At 42.7% G+C, this 25831-nt stretch overlaps 1 protein-coding gene across 4 annotated transcripts in view; it reads right to left on the bottom strand.

Annotated features, from left to right (window-relative positions):
- rptor (regulatory associated protein of MTOR, complex 1) overlaps nucleotides 1-25831 on the bottom strand; it is a 229137-nt gene that overhangs the window by 10846 nt on the left and 192460 nt on the right. For 2 of the 4 annotated variants that reach the window (XM_087842157.1, XM_087842154.1), the window contains exons 26-30: nucleotides 18685-18790; nucleotides 13751-13865; nucleotides 12560-12684; nucleotides 11552-11677; nucleotides 7998-8045 (exon numbers count right to left, since the gene is read on the bottom strand). In XM_087842157.1, the coding sequence (XP_087698283.1) occupies nucleotides 7998-8045; nucleotides 11552-11677; nucleotides 12560-12684; nucleotides 13751-13865; nucleotides 18685-18790 (520 nt within the window). The remainder of the gene's footprint in view (nucleotides 1-7997; nucleotides 8046-11551; nucleotides 11678-12559; nucleotides 12685-13750; nucleotides 13866-18684; nucleotides 18791-25831) is intronic. The other 2 variants (XM_087842155.1, XM_087842156.1) reach the window with 2 other exon arrangements.

Raw genomic sequence — 25831 nt, 5'->3', positions numbered from 1 at the left:
TGACCAGCATGTTAATGGAGCTTTAACCACATGTAGAGGCTTTTCGGCCTTCAGTGAACGCCAAAATGACAGGAAACGATGGGTGAGACAGACAGGAAATGAGAGGTTACAAAGGTCACGGGGCAAATTAAAGCAAGGAAGGTTCTTCTATTAAACCACAACGAGGGTGCACACAAACTACTTGATTCTCTGCACATATACAGTACGTGTCACTGCACATTGTCTGTGTTGTGTTAAAAGCTAAAGCCTGTGTGTTTTCCATTTTAATTAGCGTAATTTTCAAAGTACATAATGCATCTTTTTTTCATTTTAGTAAACAGAATAAATACTCTTAGCTCACTTTGATAACCTTGGCGCAGATGGAGAAATGCATTTCCTACAAGCCAGAGTGCAGACGCTCTAATGGAGGGTTGAATGGTGGAGGAGAAGAAACAATGGGGCAGGTAGCAAAACACACATTAAAAACACACTCCGTCTCTCTCCCCCTTTCTTGCAGGAGTGCTTTCACCACAGACGTGACAGAAACAGCCTTTTCTATCCTATTGAAACTCATCACGCCAAGCTTCATTTCCTCCTGTTCCTCCTCTGTTCTCTCTGAGTCACTTCCTCCTCCTGTTTTTACACAATCAATAGCCATCTCCAGCTCACCCACCTGTGTCAGCACCTTGCTTCATACATTCATCTAATTTTTTTTTAACACTGCTTATTTTTATTCTAATTTGCTTCCTTTGCAAAAAGAAGTGTAGATGGAAAGAGAAGAAGCTATTTTCTTTGCTCTTCCTAAACCTTGTTGAAGAGTGAACACGTTAATTATTAGACATCTCCCCCGGCTGATCTCGAATCAGTCGTGACTGCTTCCGCTGCTGTGTCACAATACCGCTCGACTTCTCTTAAGCTGTCAGGAAAACCCAAATCAAAGCGTGACGTCACCCGGCCCGCTCGGGCGTCACGCTGCCGGTGTGCCTTGGCACATGTTGGGGAATAGCATGCAGGGGAAACCGCTTCACAAGACCGTGCTCTGTCAGTGGCACGCTCTCAGTCGCGCGCGGGCTTCTCACGCTGTGAAAAGGAGGAGGCGGCATTCCCTTTGAGGCTGACAGACTGGTAATGAGGAAATCTGGGTTACAATGAGTGGAGGGGAGAAGGGAAGATTCCCCAGTGCACTGAAGTGTGTGCAGGAAAAAACGCACATCAGCAAACTTTCCCAAAGATTTACATACAGCTCATCAAGGACTTTCTCTGTGTGCTCTCACAATAAGAAATTCTTGGGCCAGTGGTTCTCAAAGTCAGGGGAAAACTGGAGTCAAATAAAATGATGCACAGATCTGCTTTTCCTGCAAAGCATTAAAGGACTGCCAGGCAGAACTAAAGCATATAGTGATTCTAAAACAAACGTCATTACTTCCAAAACAGGACTCCAAATTAACCCTTTAAGACCTACCATAGAACCAAGTCCGCCAGAGCTTATATTATATTTTTACATCCCGTAGTGCCATTTTTGGGAACATTTCAAGTTGCTATACATCAATACAACCATTACAGCCCAAATTTTAATAATATGTATGCATTAAGTGCATAGTAATTACATAAATTGCAAAAAGGTGCAATAAACTACAAAAAAATTGAAAATCGTTTTTGCTTTTTTAACATATATTTCTAGTTAGAGAAATTTAAGAGGCTTATCCCTCAAAACTGTAAATACAAAAAAGTTGCACAAAATAGTTTCCCACCACAGAAAATTTATTTTGAGTGTCTTCATATTTTTATTTTTGAAATACACCAATTTTTATATACTGCAGGAAAAACGAAAAATAAATATTATAATGGAAATTTGCAAAAAAGCAGCATATGCATCAAAATAAACTATTTCCAGCAGTGCAATATGAGTCCTAAGCATCCCAGAAACGACACAGAAAGTCATAAAGTCAAACATAACTTTTAAAAACACCATAGGCTCATGAGGCCCTGATGGTAAAAAACTACATTTCCGCAAAATGACGTCACTTCCGGTTTTGGGTAGGTCATGGCGGAAATGCGATAGTTCACGCTGATGGAGTAGTAAGTGTTACAAACAGCTGATCAGATCGGCAAAGCGTGTTTCTGGAATATTATGTTTTTGTTTCTGCAAGTGCTTTTTATGCAATTTTTGCAAAGCTATATGTGGAAGGAAACCGGAACCTGGGACAAGCTGATGGCATAAGATGTAAGTACAACTCCTCCAGTTTCATATGCAAAAAAATTATTGCGCTAGCTTACGTGGTTGCAGTGCTACCTGGATTTAAAAATAGTTACGCAAAACAGAGCGTGCCCGCTCCGACCGGCTTTAAAGGGTTAAACAGATGACCAGCAAAATATTAGTTTCATCACTTGTTTCGGTAATGACACAAAGTGAAGTTGGTAATGTTTGGCAAATGTTGCTTTTGGGAATGTCAAATTCAGGCTGCACTCCTGGCAAGTCAGCTGATTGCAGTGTTTACCACATTATCTCTGGTACTGCTCATGGGGAATAAGCTATTCGACTTCCTTCAGCCTGCCTATAGCTGCTGTGAATCTGCCAGCTGTGTCACAGCACACCTCCACCCCAGTGCCACCTTTTTACACTGCGTCTAACTTGATCAGTGTCCTACCTGTTGACACCGAAGCCTGTTCTGTTTTGTACAAAGGTCTTGCTCCTGCTCTCCTTGCTTCACGCTTTTAGGTGCATTCACATGGAAGGCAGAGTCCCTGGGCAGAGTCACAGCCCCAAATCAGAAATATTCCATACAGATGCTGACTGAAGTCTGATAATAAGGCTGAGTTTGAATTGAAATTTGAAATTGTATTTCTTGTCTTTAATCAGGGATCTGAAACACGATGCTCCTTGAACACAGCCTTTGTGACTTTCTTCATAAGATTTCCTTCTGTCTATGTGAAAGTCACAATTTCTATGCATCATGCGCTAATGACTTAACTCTTTTTAGTTAACTTTCTGGTAGTGATGTGCTATACCACTGATTTTCTTTCCAATCCGATACCAAGTAATATTCAGGGTGGTATTGACGATACTGATCCGATACCGATACTTTGTACAAAAACTTATTTTATTTATTGTATCTCAAATTATAGCATCATAATGATTACAGGACATCAGATTACTTGTTCTTATCACTTAATAATGCAGAATTCATCATATAGAAATAAAAAAACTGAAGTTGTGCCTATTTGAACACCTTGCCTGCCTGCAGCATTAAAGGACTCCGTGAGAGACGTCTGTCTCGCCCTAGCAGCACCTGTCCCTGTCCTCCTCTTCAGTTCACCTCAACATACGCTCGTCATATTCTGTGATATGATTTACTCTGAGGTGTTTGACCAGGTTAGTGATGTTGCCACAACCATACATGCCAACCCTCCCGATTTTTCCGGGAGAATACCGAATTTCAGTGTCCCTCCCGAAAATCTCCCGGAGCCACCATTCTCCCGATTTTCCACCCGGACAACAAAATTGAAAAACCATATTGCAGAATTCATAGCGCGGCCCAGCCAATTCCAGTTTCCAACAATGACGGGTCCTCAGGTGGAAGCAGCCTCTGAATTTGGACACCCCCGCTGTTTCCGGGCCGGCCAATAATAACGGTGACATTTAACGTATTTTATCCAATAAATAAACCCTGTAAAATGTATTTTACCCCCCCAACAGCTCTTTTGAATGTCTCCCTACTATGGCCACAACACCTCACTCTTGGAGCACTTTTTTGCCACATGTATCACAAACCACGTCTCAGCTGTTTGTGGAGGTAAAATAAGTCCGCACATGACTCCGATTACGCTCAGCCATTGTTGTGAGTGCGCACGCCAAGGGGCTGCGAGACATTTATACAGCCGTATTTCATACATGACTATGAAAGGTGGAAGAGGAAATAGTTCCTTTGAATGTTGACAATCCAAATGATATAGTTTCTTTCCACTGTGCTCCTGTTAATGATAAACTACAAATTTACTCTAAATTACTAAAATATCGATATTTTAATGTGAGAATCGATTCTAGAACATAAATGGATCAATCAGCACATCACTACTTTCTGGGAAAAGTGACAAAGCGCAAACTTCCCAGATGTTCCACTGACTTGATGACTAAAAGAAGCTGATTAAAAGAAATATGGCTGACTTGTTGCTTCTGTTACATTCTAGAAAAGAAAGAGGATCAGAAGAGATAAAGGAACACTTTTTGAATTAAAATCAATGCCCAAAATAGCAGTGAAGCAGTGTGCAGCCCCCACTCACCCCTGCTGGAGCTGATGCTTCAGTCCTAATTAAGATATATTAAGCTTGAGACGCTCGAAGAACATTTAGCTGTACGCCTGCATGCAGTCTCGTTTATCTCTCCATCTCTCTGCCTCTCTATCCAGGTGCTCCTCTCGCTAACTTCTGGCATCTTTCCCGCGTTAGCTCTTCCCTTCTGTCCCACTTCAAGCGGCTAAATTCTCCCTGACAGCTGTCAAAAAACTTCACTTTGAGTTCAGAGGGTCAGAGATCTGAAACCTTAAACCAAACCTTTCAGTTCTGTCTCTTGCAGACAACACTCAGCTGCTCAAAACGGGATATCATCCGGCCTTAGAGGGAACCTTTGTGGGCCTGAGTGGGTCTTAGTTACCCACACAGAAATCAATGTGGACAGGGAGAATTGAGTTGTGAGAAGGAAGGAGCTGGCAAAAGGAGTGTGGGCAATGTTTCCTCAGCTGGAAATCTGACCACGTTACAGAGGTGGAGGCATAGATAGCTTCCAGGTACAATCTCTCTGCTTGAGTCCTCCCCAGTCACAAACAGCACTGATATTGTTCGCAGATGGCCTTCCCCTTGCTGAATCTTTAACTGGGCAAAAAAAGCTAGTTTAACACCAGTAACAGCCAGCAGGCTTGTAGTGGATCATCACTGCTCCGGCACCAGTTTGCCAAGAAAATCCCCAATTTGTGATATTTATCTATTCCTTTGCATAAATATCTTTGATTCACTCCCATCGTTCCTCTCCGGAGAAGACGCCTTCCTCTGACTTCTTATTCTGCACCATTATCTCCAGTGATGGCCTAACTATCCCACACGCTGCAGCTCATTAAAACTGGCGCTGAGGCCTTCCTGCTTCTTCTCTCCCTCAGCGTTTTTCAATCTCCTCACTTTATCCTGTTTGCTTTGAAAAGGTCTTCCAGGATTCGGGTAATAAACCTCCAAGATTACTGGGAACTTACCCAGCACGCGCGTGCCTCTGATAGACAATGATGTCATGATACGGGAGCGTTCTGACAGGCAGGGAGACTTCCCCACTTTGGCATTTGGTTAACCTTTGAAAGAGCTCTGACCTGCTTGGCTGACACAGACCTCCTGAAATGAGCTTTAAGCGGCCGACATTATCACCTGTTGATCTGATTATTGGGGAGAGGAGACTAGCATAAAGTTCTCACGCCATTTTAAATAACTGAAGGAAATGGGTTCTGATCCAGGATTGCTGCTGGAGGTCTCACAGGCAGGAATACAACAGCAACATACTGTATTTAAAGGTCTAAATGAATATTTTTACACTAATAATCAATGTGATACTTTGAATATAATAAATACGAGTCAATTTTGCAAGTTTTCTGATGACTTTAACCAAAGTGTGAGGGTGTTCAGACACTGCTAATCTTCCTGATTCACCTCCCAGTGGCTGCTTTTCTAAACTCCGGCACCCAATCAGCTGTAGAAGATGATCTAGTTCACTTTGACTGCCACAGCAGCCTTGGCAGGAGGCGTCAGATCCTGAATATAAACTCTGGCTTTACATCTAAAAAATAATAATTTATATATTTTAGCAATTTTATATCAAACGTTATCCATTTGTAGAATCCTGCAGTGACAATAATCTCTTTAGCTTTTTATTATGTAGTTTTTAAAAATGTGTTTACCTACAAAACAGAGAAAATCTGTGATGTTTATGTAAAAGCTGCAGACAAAAACCCTGCGGCCTTTTGTATCGCTGCAACTTCACACAAGGTTCTGGAGGCCTGATGTTAACAAGGTCCCAGGCAGCAAGGCTGAATGTAAAGCAGGACACAAAGCGTGTCTCCATAAAACCAAAGAAGAGAGGTCAGCCCTACAAGAAAAGGGACGAAGAGAAAGACGATTAAAGAAGAGAGAAAAAAGAAACAAACCTAATGGCATTAAAAGGAATAAAAATAAAACAAAGGACAAAGCTGTGTTGTAACATATTGAAATTATATGAATCACAACTTAATTATATCGGCTCTCAGTCTAATCTGCAGAGATGTGACGTTTGTTCGCTTCAGTCCATCTAACCCCAGAACAAACACTGATTAGAAATTTCTGGTTTGCTCTCTCTGTGCTTCCTTTCAGCCTTAAATAAACACAAGCATGACCTCATTTTCAAGTCATCTCCAACTTTTCTCTCCATCTATCCTGTCTTCCAATCTTCTCCTCTGCCATCCGCCTACTTATCCACTTATCCACCCCTTTTAACCCCTGTCTGACCTTCCCTCTTAAGAATTCTCCCATTTTTACCTAGAAACCTTATCCCTCTTGTTTTCTGCACAAAGCTCTACCTCCAGTGACAGCCTCTGCATACTAATGCAGCTGCAGAAGCCGCAGGAATAACTTCTCAGAGCCGGTTGCCAGCCGCAGTCCTGTAATTCCACTGTTTCCTCTGAAGTTTAACAGGCTGAACCCTCCAGTGAGACAGACATAGTCCCAATTAAACACAGACACCCATGGGACCAGATTCAATTTGTGTGTGTGCATGTTTTTTTTTAAATAAATGAAAGAAGCTGTTTGAGGTGACGATGAAGAGTGACTGGAGACTATGCCACTGTGTAAAAGTATTATTTTACATGCTGAGTTAATCAAATACCCATTTGCAAATGTGCCTGCAACTGAGTGTTCGGTACAAGGATCCCATAATTTAAAAGCTGAATAACTAGCCAAGTCAAAGCGGTGTGCGTGTGGCTGAAGGTATGATGCATGGGTTTAGGGATGATCTTTTTTGCAGTTCCTCACAATCTAAAGAAGCCAAACAATATTTCAATATAATCAGATCACAGCTAATGTGTCTCCTGCAGTGTGCATACACTTTGAGGATGTTTGCATATATCCCAGCAGACCATTCCAGTGTAAGTTACTAAAAATGAAGCTTACTGCTAACAAAGAACCAACATGTCTAAAGCTAATCAGCCATTTGTCACTGATTTGTGCCTTGGTCATGGAGGTTTAGTTCAATTTTTTAGCATAATATCATTTAGACGTGAAGTTCATATGGTCACATGCCATTTACATGTCCTGCAGCTTTTTAAACTTTCATGACTGGTTAGTTTTAAAGATTAGGGCGGTTAGTTAGCCAGCTAAATGTAGCTGCAAGAATCTCCCAGTGTTTACTTGCAAAGTGGGTCAAATGTGTCGGTTCTGATTGTTTAAGCAGTGGCTGATTTTTAACTGCTCATTTAACATCTGCATAATTATCTGTTTAGGTAACGCTGGCTTATTTACACTGATATTGCTTGACGTGCACTGCCTCTGAAAACCAGAATCTTTTATTGCAAAAGACTCACGTGCAGACAGCTGCTACAATCTGACATTCATTAAACTGTCGCTGGCTAGAGGAACAGAAATCTGCTTTCTTACTTTTGTCTGAAATTAAGGAAAAACTGTAAGTTTGTAAATAACAACCTGATTAGATTTAAAGGTTAAAGAAGGTAGGAATTAAGAGCTTTTGATATCAACTTTAAAAAGGTTGTGCTGGCCTTCTGAAGAGGACGTGTCTGTGCTAGTGGAAGTTTTCCTTCATGGAGCATGCTCTGAACTTGGGTTGACTGTCAGGGATGGAGCAATGAAACATCACCAGACAGGTGAATGAATGAAGCGTGCTGGTAGTGGTTAGAGGAATAAAGGAAATTTCTAAATGAAAGACACACCCTTGGCTGTTTAGTGCAGCACATGTGCTTTAGTAGTGAGGGAGAATAGAAGGGAAATGCAACACTCACCTCCTTGCTTACTCCTGTCAAGATAGATGGAGACCCTTCTGGCCAGACCTGCGAGCAGGGGGAAGAGGAGCGTATGGAGGAAGGAAGGGAAGATGGAGAAGGGGGGGAGGGGGAGGAGAGCAGGAACGTAACAAAGCAAGCAACAAATTAGCAAGAACCCCTGTGCATGCTAACCCAAACATACACACACACCTAACAGAGCTGAAATACCCATGAAGTGACGGTAGGTACTCCTCGCCACTTCATGGGTATTACTCCACATGCACTTGAAGAGCAGAGGGATGAACAAGGCTGCTGCTTCCCAGCGTGGTATCTCCCGAATGACAAACAGCGGCACGTCAACGCCAAAGAGCGGAAGGAGATTTGAGCCGAGCTGCCACCTCTGCATTACAAACTGCGTCCCCAGCATCCGAACCTGCAAGACGCAGAACCTAAGATCCCTTCACCACAGCGTTAAAAAGCAGGAAGGGTGGAGCTGAGTGTGCATCAGTTTGTGGCTGATCAATAACAAAAACAACACCTGGAAGTAATGAAGGTGCACCTTGTTCAGCCTCTCTCTCTGGGGGAGGGGGACGACGACCCACAAAACAATATCAAAGACCCAGCAAAATAACAAAAAGCCAGACAGTCCACAGAGATGGATCATTGATGAAAAACAGCACAGGAGCGTGTTATTGGACGATGGGAGGGGGGGGGGGGGGGGGGGGGGGGGCGGGTTGAGTGAGGACAGGTCCTGCTGGTACTCTTGTGTGAGTGTGTGTTTGTCTGGCAGCATCTCCTTGAGAAATGCTCAGTCTTGTTGCAACTGCCTACAGAGGTAGAGCAGGATTTTGGCAGCGAGAAGACAGACTTGTGTAATATTTCATTGGGTTTTACATTATTAATGCAGCTGAGGCAACGCTAAAAATCGTAAAAATTCTAAACACAGCGTTATTGTACTCAATCTGAAAGACGTTCCAAGCAATGGTAATAAGTCAGAACTGAATACTGGGCCAGGAGGTGGTGGGTGTGAATGCACCAGGGAAAGCAGAGTCTGCGTGAGATTGCCGAGGTTTCTGAGATCTACTGCCAAGTTCATTTTTTATTTTTTTACATTTCGGAGCACAACAAGCCAAAGCTGGATTCTTCAGTAAAACTTTTTCAAGCGAGGTCTCATCTGAGTGGCTGCTTATATTAAAACTGATGCCTTCACTAGGTTCTGCATACAGACTGCAAAACAGTGGCCTGTCACCGACGACACATCCAGGATAACAAGCACACCATTAAATGTTAAAGTTTCAGAGACAACATGGCTGTGGCTCGCTGTCGGAGAGTCGGAGAGCTTCTCAGGGCGGTTTGTGTCGTGAGAGTCAGGCAGAGACCAGTGTTAGTTAAGTGTGTCTCCTCCCTGCAGGTCCCCGCAGAGCTCTGGTGACTCGGTAATGACGGAAACACGTATGTGCACACGGCATGAGGTCCACACTTCTGCACAGATATGCAGTCAGGCACTGAATCAGCCAGTCACTCAATCTGACAGCTCTGCTCTGGCTGCTGCCAATTAGCCAAACACGGTGCCGCATCTCATATGGGACACGCTTTTATTAAAAAAACAAAAAAAACAAACATTAAATTTGCCTACTTCTGCGCTCGTGCTAAAGTGCACCATTTTAATACGGATGGATGAGCGCTACGTAGGTAATCGCTGCATTTATTACACAGGTTATGCTCAGAAACAGTCATTCTTACAGCTGTCACAGTTGCTCCCCAAAACATCCCAGTAGTATCGGCTGAGAAACGCTCGAGGCAGAAATTTAAAGCAGGGGAGAGAGTTAAGGAGAGCGTGCACAACCTGACACAACACACCGGTGGGTGGAAGTGTCTGACAGGTGTGTACAGTGGGTGCCTGCATCGCATTTGTGAATATCTCCGCCTCGGGAGTTGTGTGTAAGTGTGTCAACGCGAAGGTAAACATGGCAGCGGATCCACCAACGTCCACAGTCCCAGTTTTATAACGATCACTAAAGCAACGTGGACAGTCTCACAGGGGAAGAATGAGTAATACCTACCTTCTGCATTTCGTGATTGATTACGTGCAGACTTGGAATGTAGGGCCCGCAGTAGGTTAAACAGCCCCCGCTGTTTCAGGTGTGACAGGTATATATGACAGATGTGGAACGTGTGAGAAGGTGAGGGAGGTGAAGCTGACAGCGGATTTTAAATTAGACCTACATTCGCCAGCAGCAGAAACAACCCGAATGCAAAAGTATGGAAATATAGTTTCGGCTGTGTCATTTTTCATTTAGCATTTGTGTGAAATTGGTTATTTTTAAAGCAGCTTGTGACAAACTCTCCCGGACTTCCAGTGACGGTGAAGTGTTCTGCCCTGGCTGCTTCCCCTCAAATCTGACATTTTTAGTGATTTGAACAGCTCTGTGGGATGAGCACATCTTTTTAAAGCACACATGTGCGGTAATTAAAACCGAAGCTGTGCGAGTGAGTGTTTGCTGCTGGGTTTGATGGGGTCTGGGTCACTGTGCAGCTGAAATGCTCTCATTGGTGCCACCTTTTATTCAGAGATGAATTTCTGAGGTTTAAAACACCAAACACACTGTAAAAAACAAGAAAAACGACCTTCAGGCTTCAGTGCTGAGTGATTTTAGTCCAGTTATGTGTTGGACTTTTTCTTTTATTCATCTAAAACCTGAGCTGTATTTAATTTAAAAAGATATAAGTGTGAACGTAACCTTAACCTACTTTATTAGATGTACTTTACTTTACTGTAATTGTCAGCTGTGGCTGTATTGTTTCAGGCTACGTCCACACGTACCCGGGTATTTTTGAAAACGCAGATTTTTCTATGCGTTTGCACCTTTCGTCCACACGTAAACGGCGTTTTTGGTCACTGAAAACTGAGATTTTTAAAAACTCAGGCCAGGGTGGATATTTTCTAAAACTCAGTTTTTGCATTTACGTGTGGACGAGAAAAACGCAGAAAACGCAGCGTCAAAGGTGTGCGCCTTTTTTGACGTCACACTGTGCGCCACGTTATTGTTTCGGTGAAATGAATTTCTACAATACTGTTACTGTTAATTGTTCTCTCTGCAGTGTTTAAATGCTTACATATACACACACAGTTACTGTCCCTCCACACATACGACTCGGTTCTGCTTCTATGCCCCAGCTTTGTTTACTTTTTCCCACCGAGGCTTCTAGACTTCTGATTGGCCAACATTTCTGCATGGTTAGGAATATATCGCCACCTGTTGCTTTGGCATGTTCCTAGCAGCGTTTTCCTTCATTTCTGCCTTTACGTGTGGACGGGATTATTTTTTAAAACGGAAACAGAAAATCTCAGTTTTCAAAAATACCCGTGTACGTGTGGACGTAGCCTTAGATAAAATTGAATTCTTCATTACTTAGTTTAAGGAGAAAAAAAAAAAACCTCTCAGACCTTCTCTGTAGGTGGAGCAATGAGGAAGTATGACTGGGATGCTTTGGGACAGTTTGTGGTTTTGGGGTATGGGTGGGACTGTGGATGGCTTGGTGACACAGTAATAAAGAGCATTGGTCTTTACTGTGGGTGCTGATGGAGGGCTGACCTCGGGTAGTGGGCAGCATATCGGAGAGACCCTGCCACGCCGTCACCATCTCCGGATTCTTCTGGTCAGCAAAGTTCTTCCAGATCCGTAGCGCTCCATCATCTGGAGAGACGAGAGAGAGGGAAAGATACAGAGTAAGAGGGAGAGCCAGGAAAAAAAATGCAGCGTGGTGTAAACGCCGAGGCTAGACGAAGCTGCACAGACACCAGCATCCTGTTTGTAATCTTTATGCACTTTAAAGTGTTGAACTGCGTTGATGAAAACCCTGAACCAAGACTCTTTCACACACACTGTGTCTTGACTGTCAACACACTCCTCAAAAGAAGACGGCATCTTAAAAGGCTCTGTGCCTGTGAGCATCTCGCCAGAAAGAAACAACGAGGCAGGAATCTAACCTCAAAACCTCTGCGGCTGAAACACGGCAAAGACACCGAGATAAAACACGTCCGTGCACTCTTATGAGGAAGCTATTACAGGCCATAAAAGTCTCCACTTGATTTACAGCCTGCGTTTTACTTCTTTTAATGCTGATTCTTTTTTATAACTAATGTCCTGCCCTGCTATCCTTCAGAGCATGAGTGATGGGGAAAAGCTGAATAAGTGCACATTACTTTTTGATGAGATGGAATTCAGATTTATCAATACTGAAGCCTTTTATCAAAGTTTCTTAGCTTAATTTAACAGAAGGAAGACCAAACAAAATAAATGTGTTTGTATTTTAATGTCGAGTTGTTTTCTCCGGTTCCTGTGGGTGATGAAGATAAAGCCACGGAGGGTAATTGCTTTCTTCTTTTGATGAATGATGATGACTACACATGAGTGCTCTGTGTGTAACAGCCAAGTGTTTAAGGCTTGTTGCTGCTACAAATGAGCCTCTCTGCGATTTCTGCTGTTGCCAGTGGGCGTGGACATTTGCGCTGATAACTTGGATGCACTTGTGCTTCTGAACTCACACTTTTGTGTGTTTGTGTGTGTGTTAGAAACCTGTTGCGGTGAGCAGCAGTGAGCAGTCGTGTCCGTTCAGGTACTCCATGGATGTGATGCGAGTATAACGAGGGTTTCCGTTGTAGAAGTAGTCCAGTCTCTCGCCCTTCTCCCAGTCCCAAAAGCTAAAACAAACACACTCATTAGACGACAATAGGGCTGCCACAAACAATTATTTTGATAGTCGACTAGTCACCGATTATTTTTGCATCCATTGGACATAAAACATACAGCTCATTGCACCAGCAGCATCTGCTCTTATATAACTATCATTAGCTTACAGCTTTAAGTGTTTAAGGTATGTGCTAACTAAAAATAAAGACAAGATGAGAGTTTATTAAATTTTAATGAAATTTGCAGATTGTTTCGGTGAAGTTTAATAAACTCCTTGCTATCTAAAATATAACAGGACACCGGAGTAAATTCTTGAGCATCTCACACTTCTGATAATCAGTTGTCTTCTTGAGGTTTATTCAGCTGTGTAAAAACTATAACTTTAATCTCAGCCAAACCGATTTACTCAGGAACAAATAAAATACTAAAAAAGCCAAACAATAACATTTTGAAGTTATCTAAGTGACTTATATATATTTAACCTGAGTAGCAAAAGTCCACGGTGGGTTTGAAAACGATTTGCCGGAGTCCGGTGTTCTCACGGCTCTAGTTAGCCTAGCCCCCGGCTAGCTATCGAGCTAGTGGGTAACAGACGTCTCCGAAAACGTAGGAGCGCTTTTGAAAATATGTGGTGTCTTGATAAACTGAGCAGATATTTGAGGTTTACACAGCTACATTCTCGCCTGAAAATATGTTAAACGTTTATTTTGTGACCCAGAAAGAATAATAAGAGTAATATTAAAACTAACTAGCTGCCGCCATTGTTGGAAACTGAGCTGGGCTGCGCTATGAATTCTGGGACACAGCTTCTTCTTCTTCGGGGTTTAACGGCAGCTGGCATCCTTGTACATGCAGTGCTGCCATCTTCTGTTTCAGTCCGGTATTACACTCTTAAATCCTACTACTTATTCCTGCGTCTTTTGTGATCTTACAAAGCTTCAAACGACACGTTGACTATTAAATCAGTCGTCGACGATTTTAATAGTCGACGTAATCGTGACTAGTCGACTAATCGTGGCAGCTCTAGACGACAATATGATCTGTTTAACATTTTAACTGAACGTGGTAGTCTCTGACCAGATGCTGTCCTTGTCAGCCACGGCGATGCAGGTGTTGAAGGGGTGGAACTTGACCACTGACGGCACTCCGGGGTTGCGGTTGATGAATATTTGATCATCCAGACGAGAAATACCTGAAACAGAGGAGAAAATCCAAAAGTTGGTATGAAAGGATGATGGATTCATCCAAACCGGAGGTGAACAACCTGTCTGCTGGCACACCTACCCCACGCCTGCAGCTGCAACCTTATAGGGAGTAACTTAATGAACAAATAAAATGTAGTCTGTCACGCCTTCCTCTTGCCGTTGGCTGAATCAGGGAGCCTACAGCTGTTCACCGTTGGGCTGGGGTCAGTACCTACTACTGCTCGATACTCAGGTAGCTTTCCTGCCACCCGAGAAGCATTTAGGAGAGTTTATGAGTTGGGCTTTAGGTAGTAATTTTGTATCTATTGAGGTGTTTAATTTTCACAGTGCTTTTACTTCTACGTAGCGACTCTTTTTTGGCCTTGGCTCTCCATGAAGCTTTTTTTTAACTTTTAAAATGGCAAAACTATTAACAGCTCGATTCCTGCCATCTTATTTCCAGTTTTTGTATCCCAGAGATCAGCGTGTGGTTTTTAACAAATAAACTTTGAAAATATTTCTCTTGCACATTTTTCAAATTCTGCCTCTGATCAAATCAAAAGCATTTTAGTACAAAACAGAGGAACAAAATAACATAAGAGCTACAACAAAAAGGTTTATTTAAAAGGTCCATTAGCAGTGCACACTTTCTTAAACTGACTGACAGGTTTTGTCATGTCCAAGAATACCAAAGACACCAACTGAGGGCCTCAGGACTCTCTCATCGGTACATTATTGAGTTTTGTGTTCGTGCAAATTATTATTTTGTCCTCTAAGTTTCTTAAACACACTAATGCAGTTCATATTTCCATGCTCTGTCAGCAGATTAAAAAGAAATGTTCAATGAATACAGTTTAATTACTAGTTTTTAATTGTACAGGATAATAAAGGATAATAAAAGGTACACTCAGCACAATAATGTGGCTCACTGACACATTTCTAATAGCTTTTGGAAAAAGAGAAATTTATGCTTCATGAGGTTTTGCATCATAGGCTGTATAAATGGCCTGGGTCTCATACACGCTACCTGAGTACCCAAAGCACTTTGTACAAGTTGAGTTTTGAAAGTGTGAACAACAAGTGAGAGGTTGGTCTGGCAGCAGACCCTGCTTTATCACCTGCTTTTTTCCTCTGAATGGCTTCGTCATTTACCAAATCACCATGATACTGTATGTGACATGAAAATAAAGGCACAGATCAAAATCAACTCAAGTGAGAAGTAAGGGCCATTTTCTCACTATCAATCGTGCAATCGTGGCTCAAGAGTTGGGTGTTCGTCTTGTAATCGAATCGGACAGTCTCGGTCGTTGTGTCCTTGGGCAAGACACTTTACCTACCGCCTACTGGTGTTGGCCAGAGGGGCCGATGGCGCGATATGGCAGCCTCGCTTCTGTCAGTCTGCCCCAGGGCAGCTGTGGCTACAACTGTAGCTGCCTCCACCAGTGTGTGAATGTGAGAGTGAATGAATAGTGGAATTTTAAAGCGCTTTGAGGGGTCCTGAAAAGCACTATATAAATGCAATCCATTATTATTATTATTAAGTAGGGCCATTTTCTCACCGACCTTTATACAATCAGACTTCTTTTAGCAACCAGAGGAGTCGCCCCCTGCTGGCCACTGGAAAGACTGCAGGTTTTATGCACTTAACTCTATTTTATTTAACTTTATTTATCTTAAAACATACAGTCCATGCTTTGGGTGCACACATTAAATACTGGGCTGTACTATTGCTTAGTGAACATAAATTAAATACGGAATCGGGGCCGAGATTCCCAACACAACGCAAAGGTCAAGTATGAGACAAGTATTTGGATTTTAAAGTATTTGTATGTAGATGCTATAGGGTTATAATGGTATATAAGTTAAAACAAAAAGCAAATAAAGTTTCCTGGAAGACATTTTCAGAAGTAGAACGTGGAATAAAGGAAAAAAAGGACAAAGCACAGCCTGGCCATCGACAGGAAGACTTGAGGCAAAGCAAGAGAACAGAGCAAAACATGAAACGCTCTGCGGTGGAAGAGCCGAGGCAAAGAAAACAGTGGAGTTGTGTACCCCACTGGCAGGTTTCACCGCGAGTAAAAACACGCTGATAAATCTGATGACTTGACTGCCTCACTATACGTTGCCATGGCAACAACACATGCCGGCTGCCGACCCCGTCCTTGGCTACACGAACTCGCTCCCGAGACCGCCGTAACGAGATGAAGAACAATGAAGGGGGGATGGATGCAGCTGTGATGGAGGAAAACGTAGCTGGAGGGAGAAGCTGCGGAGGCCTGCGGTTAAAAGCCGGCCGAGATCATCATCACGACTCGCTTTATGTGCACGAAGTGTGACATCACAGTAGATACAGAGCGACTGTAAAAACAGAGGACACCTCAGAAGTGCACAGCGAAGTGGGCAGACTTTGCACCACCAACAAAAAAAGACAGCACAAGTCAAATCAGGTTCACAGGCTTTGCTGCCTCGTTCTCAACTCCTCCATCTTCCTCCATCGTACCCTCCCCCTCCTCCTCCCTCCTTCCTCTCGCCTTGGTTCTCTCTGGGGGGATTCGACTGAATGAGGGCAACCCTACTACTTCTCTCTTTCAGAAAACTGCGAGGGGAATTCAATGATTTAACGAGAGCGGGATAGACGTGTGCGTGAGCAGCTCTGACGCCAATCGCCTCGTGACTGTGTGTTTGTGTTTGTGTATGCATGTGTGGAGGGGGCTGCCGGTGACGTCGGGGGTGTTAGTTATTCTGTTTGAGAGCTGCTCAAACTTCACCCGGGGAGTGTGTGCGTATGCTGGCACTCTTTAATGTGCGAGTGCATGTGAGGGGAGACCTGTGACTCACAAAGAGGACGTCTCCTGCCGTGAACTGATTTCAATCAATCCTTCCATCCCTGCGAATCATTTGCAAACTTGCTCACCTAAAATTTTTGATGCATCTTGATGTTTTTCGGGGACAGTCTAGATTTCAACCAAGTTAGCCTCATTAGGCCTCCGGAAATAGTCAATTAGGCTACATTCACAATGCAGGCGAAAGTGCATCAAATCCGATTTTTTTGACCCTATGCGACCCATATCCAATCATGGTGTGACAGTGTGAACGGGACAAATCCGATATTTTCCGATCTGGGTCACTTTCGTATGTGGTACTGAATCCGATACATATCTGATGTTTTAGAAAGCGACTTCTGTTTGAATGGTCATGTCGCATTAAATCCGTCTTTTACGTCACTGACACAAGACAGACGCCAATTATCAGCGCCGGAGAAGACATCGCGAACGCTTCCTGGACATCCAGTGAAACTGTTGGGAAGACAACGTTGGAGAAACGTTAACATTTTATTTGTACTGTATAATCTGCAGATTCTGACAGAAATCAGCAACTATCCTTTGAAGCACCGCTCCTCTAAAACAGTAATAAGGATCATTATTAGGTTATTTACATTATTATGTAAATAACAAAATAACTTAAAGCAAAAATTGGGAAACGTAAAGTCCAAAGTCTTTATATTAAGGGCCATCAGTCAAACAATATTGTTTGTTCTGGGTCTAAACAGAGCGCGTTGTGTGTGACGTCTTCTTTTGCACATGCGGGCCGCTTTGAGCGTTCACACTAGAGCGCGTTTGCTGTCGCATTTTATTTGTAGTGTGAACGAGCAGACAAAAAAATCAGATCTGATCAAAAAATCGGAATTGAGCATTAAGACCTGCAGTGTGAACGTAGCCTTAGACACAACTGTCAGTCACTAGTAACAGTTTAATCAACTAACATAGGGACTATTTTGTCCTTGGGTATTATATTACCAATGAACCTTTGTTAGAAAAACAAACAAACAAAAATAACTTCCATAAACAGCCACGTTATGCAGATGTGATAGAAAGTGAAAGAAACTGCATCAAACAGCTGTGCAGCAATGGCCTGATGCTAAAACACAGCAGATAAAAGAATCAAAAAGTATCACGTAATCCTTCACTAAATGAAGAAGTGAAACACCTTTTTTTTTTTTTGTAAAAGGTCTGCAGTGTTTCTACAAGCAAGGAGGAGGTGAAAACGAAGCCTTGTTCCTTTGTGAGATTACGACCTCGGCTGCTAGTTGATTTTAGCAAATTCTGACCCTATTTACAGTGAAACAGACGATAAAGCAGGATATACTTGAGCACAGGCCGACCTTCTGTGATGATTTACTCAGTCTAGGTGCAGTCACTTTTCTCTCCTCTGCTCTTTCATCATATGCACCTGAGCCCATCCCTACATAATTTGTGAAGTCCTCTCATTACAATATCCCTGAAAATTAAGCTTCCAAACAATCAGTAATGTGTGTGAAAAACACAAAACATGAATCTGGTGAGAATGGCAGAATATTAATCACCTCCTGGCAGAGAAACGGATGAAACAAAGAGCAGCCGACAGGGAAAAGTGCCGTTGGAGGCTCTGTCTGTTTTTATCTTTTTGGACAGTCTGGATTTCACCCAGATCCTGCTCTCATTAAGGCTCCGTAAACATTCAATTAAACATGGCTCTGTTAGAAGCTAAGTGCTCGAGTGAAGTGACCGCAGAGCTTGTGTGTGTCGTATGCTCCCTAACCAAAGTCACTCTACCTTTCAAAAGAGGAATCGTTTAATGCAATACTGAATAGGATGAAAACCAGGGAAGAGATTTTAATAATTAAGTTAATTTCCAGTAATATCTGTTCATTTCATTTGAAAATCTTCTCCAGGACATTAAGTGTCTAAACTAAGAAAGACGATTCTTTCTTCCAGGCAGCGACGTGAAATATAAATGTGTTTAGAAGAAGTTAGAAGAAGAAGAAGGTCTTTTGTGCGCATTACTGACCTCTTTGTATGATGCTTCGACTCTGCCTTCTTACGCGAGCATTTCTCAGAAACCTCCACTGACGCTCCAACCTCACCTGACTCTCCAGGTCGTGCTCCTCGGGGATCTGCGAGATTGCATGAAAGAAAAGACGAAGAGATTTACAACTGCTCTCCCCATCTGGAACATTTCTACAACAATAAGCAAACAAACGAATAAAAAATTCAGAGGGACAATATCGAATTACTGCCGCAATAAATCCATTTTTATTGAGCCTTGAACACTGACACTTTTGCTGAGAGTACATTTAAAATTTCAAAGTTGAAAACTTAATTAAATCCTGTTGTGCTCTCCTCCACATTCAGAGACCACTGCACCAAACAACAAATGAAACCATTATAATCCCTCCTTCGCTGATACAGCCTGGACTCTTCTCTGGATAATGGTTACTATCAATGAAAAGAAAAAAAAAAATTGTAGTTTCTATTCTGAGTCAAATTTAAAGAAAAAGAACAATTTTGTATATTTTCCACACCTGACGTTTTTACTTCCCTCAAGTCGAATTAATGAAAATTACAAGATGGAGTTTAATTTGCATTGAGGTAGATTTTCTAGAATATTGCAGAAGCAATATCGTCACTTGAAATATTAATATCAACCCTGTTTTCAGTTAGATTTGTTCTCTTAACAGCTTCTGTAGTTAGCAAAGGCTCAACATTTTAGGCTTCTGTGTGCCAGATGATTAATGTAGCTCAATGATGGTGCTATCTCTATGTCAGCAAGCTTCTGTAGTTACCTGAGACACACAAAAAGCCACAGGAGTTCACAAAGTTAATTATTTTAGCAGCCAAATTATTTACTAAAATGGTAAATAGTAAATGTCCTGTATTTGTAAAGCGCTTTACTAGTCCCTAAGGACCCCAAAGCGCTTTACATTGTAGCCACAGCCACCCTGGGGCGCACTGACAGAGGCGAGGCTGCCGGACACTGGCGCCACCGGGCCCTCTGACCACCACCAGTAGGCAACAGGTGAAGTGTATTGCCCAAGGACACAACGACCGAGACTGTCCAAGCCGGGGCTCGAACCGGCAACCTTCCGATTACAAGGCGAACTCCCAACTCTTGAGCCACGATCGCCCAAAAATCTAACATTAGCACAGCTATTTAGCCGAGGGTCAAAATACTACATTTTAGTGTATCCAAAGATGATTTAGTCCTCGTGTCTATGCTCTTATAAAGATAATCTTATAGCAATAAATTTAATCTTAACTAGAATTTGCAGCTCATGGAGAAATTGCAGCTGGATTGTTGATACTCGTGGATTTGTCCTGTGGCCGGTTGTCGGTGTCAATAAAAAGTAGGAAGTAAATAGCTTGCTGTGTACCTAATAAAGTGACAGACATTGTAAATGTTTATGTTACCCATACGGTTACTACTTCTCAGATTTGTTTCTGAGATGAAATCATTTAATACATGGATGCAGCAGCTTGCTAAGTTTGCATTAGCTGCTAGTTTAGCACTCAACCTCTCGTTCAAATATGGTCTCTGCAGACTATTAAAAACATGCTAATATTGATTCAGTTCAATTCAGTTTTATTTATACAGCGCCAAGTCACAACAACAGTCGCCTCAAGGTGCTTTATATTGTAAGATAGACCCTACAATAATACATACAGAGAAAAACCCAACAATCATATGACCCCCTATGAGCAAGCACTTTGGCGACAGTGGGAAGGAAAAACTCCCTTTTAACAGGAAGAAACCTCCGGCAGAACCAGGCTCAGAGAGGGGCGGGGCCATCTGCTGCGACCGGTTGGGGTGAGAGAATGAAGACAGGTTAAAACCTACTGGTTTCAGCACGCTGCAGAAACCAGTAGGTTATGTCACAGTGGCTACCCCCATCCATCATTTATTTACAGAGTATGTATTTCCTCCTTGTGCTGGCAGGACTCAGTGCCCCGTCAGTATAGCGAGCTTTAGAGATACACATGTTCCAGTGAGGCCACTAAAACATGGACAAGATTATTATAAACCTTTTGATTCATTCGTAGTTTCTTAAATGTTAAGACGTTCCTTTGAGAATCTGTGCTCATTCCCATAAAGTTTTTCAACTTCACAAGAAAGCCTGAATCGCCTCGGTGCAATGTTAAGGGACGCTCATGCGATTACCAAGATAATGAGTCCAGGTATCAAGTTCACTTTATGTAATCACATCTCATCACATCTATTGAGCAGTGGGACAATATTAAAAGTATTAACTTTATTAAGTCTTATGTAACAAAATGGGCCCCACAGACTTTGTGCCCACTTTATTTTAAGGGAACAGAATCACTTTTTTTTTTAAAACAGGACATTAAATATGCAGAGTTTAATATAAAGCAAGTCTGTGTCATTCTTCAGCGCCATGAATTAAAGTCATAAATTAAACGTTAACTGCGCGGCTGTGAATAAACAACAGAGGAAAACTGTAAATGTATGTGTGTGGTTTTAAATGTCGGGTGCCAGCGTGTGCTTATGAAGCACATTTCTACAGCAAGGCCTCCCACGCCACATGAATGCTAAACAGTCCCCACCCCACCCACCCACAAAGTTATAGTACCATGTTGCCACTGTTCCTGCAATGTCCTCGCCTGGCGTGTGTTGGCTTTTGGAGAAATAAAACACACATACTGTAACACCTCGCAGCGAATAAACAGATTTGTGTCTGTGAGAAAGATGTTGTATGTAGCGTGTGTTCAGTCAAATCATTCATATACGGAGTCTCTGGGGTTTTATGGTGATGTCGACCTGTGTGGAAATCGCTGGCTGATGCTGTCGTTGCAAGGGTTGGTATGCTGCAGCGTGTCAGCTGCTAATGTAACGTATAATGAGACCCTGAGGAGTAAAAATGTGTGTGAGAGTCTCTCACACAATCTCCACACAGCTCTGCACGCTGTGCATATACAGTAAAATCGATAGTGTGTAGTGTACAGTAAGGCCAAAGTATGTGGACAGCCACACAGGCTGTGTGTATGTAGCAGACAAACGACAGTCAGCAGCTACCTGTGATGTCAGACCCGTAAACTGTACAAAAAAGATGGATGCAACTAGGGATGCACCAATACCGATACCGGTATCGGGTATCGACCCACATTTTCTAAAGTACTCGTACTCGTTAAAAGTCCCCCGATACCGAGGACCGATACCACGGTCTGAGACCTGTCTATGTTTGAGCAGCATGTAAGGGGTTAATCACAGGCACCGAGGCCCCGGCTGCAGCTCAGAGCGGGGAGAAGGTGAGGCGAGACAAGTCAGCCATGTGGAACTATTTCAAACTGAACGAAGACACGAAAACAAAGGCGGACTGCAAATTGTGCTCAGCGAAATTGTCCAGAGGAGGCTCAAAAGGTAGCGCATTTAACACAAGTAATTTAATCAAGCACTAAAAATCCCAACATGACAACGAGTACAAAGAGTTTACCCACGCTTATTTACCCACGCTTATTAACACAGAGGAGCATAGCTGATGCTACAGCAGTGGGACGGAAAATAGTTGGGCATTTTAAACAATCCGCCTTAGCCTACTCCCGCCTCGAGGACATTCAGGGACAGCTCAACCAGCCAAAAAAGAGACTGCAGCAGGACGTACAGACGCGCTGGAACAGCACGTGTTACATGCTCCAGTCCCTCATTGAGCAAAAGCGAGTGCTGGGCGTGTCCGAGCACGAACTCCCTGACTATCTCACCGCTCGCCAACGGGCTCTTATGGAGACGACTGTTGCCATCCTCGCCCCCTTTGAGGAACTAAAGTGAGCAGCTACGACGCACTAGCCTCTGTGAGACTTCTAAACAGAGAAACAGACGAGGACCACGGCGTCAGTTGCACTGACTGCCACAGTTCTATGTTGGTGGATGTTGTTAGTTTATTCAAATATTGTGCACTAAATGGCAAAGATGTTTATTAATGCCCCTTGTGTTGTCCAAAGCGGCAGAGTTTACAATAAACTGAAAACAATACTTGAGTTGCACTGTCACTGTTTAATTTTTTTTTTATAATTATTTATTCTGTAATATGTTGCATACAACATGCTTTTCCTTTTAAATAAATGTTCTTAATTCCAAACTAGTCCCTTGTTGTTGTTGTTTTTGTTAAATTATAGGACTAAAGCTGTTACCTGTAAATTTAAATCATCTTTTTATTAAGTACTCGGTATCGGCGAGTACTGAAATGCAAGTACTCGTACTCGTTTCCAAAAAAGTGGTATCGGTGCATCCCTAGATGCAACCACTGTGAGGTCATCTGCATTTTGGACACGTCCACGTTAGTGTTTTGGTCGTGACCATATTGAGATGAAAGGATGGCGCTTGGTTACCAAACTGCATCCATTACTTTGCAGGTAACAAAATACTAGAATTGACCTCAACCAAAATTAAATCACAAACCTCTCAGATGGTCCAAACAGTAAACCAGATTATTTGTCAGAGGTTTCCATTAAACTGCTCCAAAGGGCACCAACAACACAAACATGGCAGAGGAGAGCTGAAGCCTGGCAGAAACAGCCCCTCTCAATTAAAAACACAAACTTTGCTTTTGGCTACAAACGGTGGACATTTGAACAGTTTATGTTTTATGGTGACTGGCTCACTTTTGGAGCCAGCTTCAAAGGACAAATACAGGCACTGTAGTTTTCGGCACGATCACCTTAGCCTCTTTTTTCAGCCCTTGAGGTTTCACACGTTTACTTCTCATTGACATTTAAGCATTGCATCTTGGGAGTGTTGAGCTGTGCGATGCGACGAACACTACTTTTTAAACTTTAAATCTGTACATCTGAAATGTTTTTTATGCCAGATGAAAGACGACCAGCGTGAACAAATTGTGGTGACATTGTTGGCTGTGTCTGCAAAATGATGGTCCTATTTCTCTCAGCGGTTCAAAGCTGGATGGTATAAAAATCTTTCAATCCAAGATGGACAGACATATTTCAGGAATGCTGTCCTAATGTCTACTAATCAGGCAAACTTTCATATGGTGCAGCTAGTTTTGACCGCCTGGAGCACGTGGCGACATGGCCCTTGAAAGATTTCCCAAAATTCAGCGAATGATCAGGAAACAAATGAAGCAGCCACGTTACCAATGCTGCAGTTTCTCTATGGCAGAGATTAAAGTGGGGCACTTTTGCCTTTACAAATTTTGCTACTGAGGCTCAAAGCTGGTTACAGATAGAAGGCGACACTTGATATAAATATGGTGTTCAGTCCTGAAATTTTCATGTTGCCATGTCCTGAACTGCAGAAGTCTGGGAGGCTCAAAAATGCTGGAAAAATAACAAATTAAAATCCCCCTTTCCCCCTTCGTCGCACTTTTTAAAGTTTCATAACTGCTCAGTGAAACGTTGTTGGTGTTTGCTAACAAGTCAGCCACTCTAGGTCTACACGACTGAGGCCTAGCTGAAACTCGTGATCACAAAATGACTTAAATAAAATTAAAATGAGCAGGAAATGTTTTTAGGTTTCAGTCTCTGCCGATTTCATCTCAACCTGACCTACAGTTATTAATGCTGTCTTATAACTGTAAGCTCTCAAAAAGTTCTGTATTTGTGTTTTACCATCATCCATGATTTCTGAAAAATATGCCCCTGGGAAAAAAAACATTAATATAATTAGGAAAAATAACACGGACATTAAAAGTGATGACTAATAAAATAAGAGTAAAACACTTCAAGACAAAAAATAATGTCAGCTGGTTCTAAACTGCGCGTGGGTGCGACTAGGGATGGGTATCGTTTAGGTTTTATCCGATACCGGTGCCAAACCGGTACTTTTGAAACGGTGCCGGTGCTTAAACGGTGCTCAAACCGGTGCTTAAAGAATGGAGAACACAAAATTGGTCCAAAAACCTCTCATGTTCAGCTGTTTTTTTGTAAAAAGATAACAATGTTAGCCTTTTCTGCAGCTATGGGGCATATATGGTATCACTCTTGGCTGGAAGCAGTGCTTAAACAATGGAAAAAACACAAACTTTGTCCAAAAACCTCTCATGTTTAACTGTTTTCCACTTTTTCTTTGGTCATTTTAGCCTTTTTGGCCAGGGTGAAGGGAGCATCTGCCATCAAACAAGAAGACAGCTGCATGTAGCTATGATGGTGTTTGCTAGTTCACCTTACATGCATTAATGTAATAACGTGGTTAGCCTACTCAACGTAAATTACACACGAACAACATTAAGCTACTCACGCAGAGAAGAACGGCTGCTGCTGCATCATCATCCTCATCATTTCTGCTACACTGGCAGGGCTAGGGGCCAGGACTCTCCTCTTCGGGTTTTTGGGGGATGTTGCTAACTCCGGGTCCGATAACAGGCACCACACCCGCAGTAGATGTGCTCGGTGTGAGGTCTCGCAGCAAGCTATCAAATACGGCGCATTTTTCGGCTTTTAAAAAAAACGCTATGCGTCGCCAGGTGTTTCATCAGATTTGAGGAGTTACCTCCTTTGACAGTATCACAGTATCAGCTTAAAGCACTTGTTGCAGCTGCTGAGTTTGCATCTTTTGCTGTGAAGTACAGCCAGACTTTTGACCGCTTCGCCTTGGGCATTTTTAATCTGTAGCTCTGCTCTAAAAGAACGTACGTACCTGGGCCCGCCTACTATCCTCGGAAACGTAAAATGATTGGCTAGAATCTAAAGTGTATCACAGCTCAGGAAAAGCACTGAAATAAAGCACCGAAATGTGCGCTGCTTTTCGGTCTGGTTACTACCGTTTATGTCAGAACCGGTGCCATCATGGCACCAGATACCAGTACCCATCCCTAATAATAAGTCCACATGAAGCTGTGCATGTAACCACGGCTCTTTGCTTCTCAAACAAATATGAACCTGAAGCAGAAGACGTGTCTTCTGTCTCTCATGTGAGGAGTCTTCAGCGTCCTTGCTTCTCACAGATGTGTGGAGACAATAACACAAATATACACATTCTTCTGGTGTGCTGCTGACACAGTGATATGATAACCTGTGTGCAGACTTTGAGACACACACACGGCTTTGTAATGGAGTTAAGTTTTATGACAGCACTCAAAATTTTGCCAACCCAGCGTTATGATTTGCGGCAAAACTCCCCTTTACTCCTCCTCCTCCATCTACTCTGTGAGCTCGTTCACTCGCCTTCACATCCAGTCATCTCTCGGCTT

The sequence above is a fragment of the Neolamprologus brichardi genome, chromosome 6 (assembly GCF_056152115.1).
Source record: "Neolamprologus brichardi isolate AB-2024 chromosome 6, ASM5615211v1, whole genome shotgun sequence".
NCBI lineage: Eukaryota > Metazoa > Chordata > Actinopteri > Cichliformes > Cichlidae > Neolamprologus > Neolamprologus brichardi.
The sequence above is the reverse complement of the archived record's forward strand: the minus strand, read 5'-3'. Positions and strand labels throughout refer to the sequence as shown.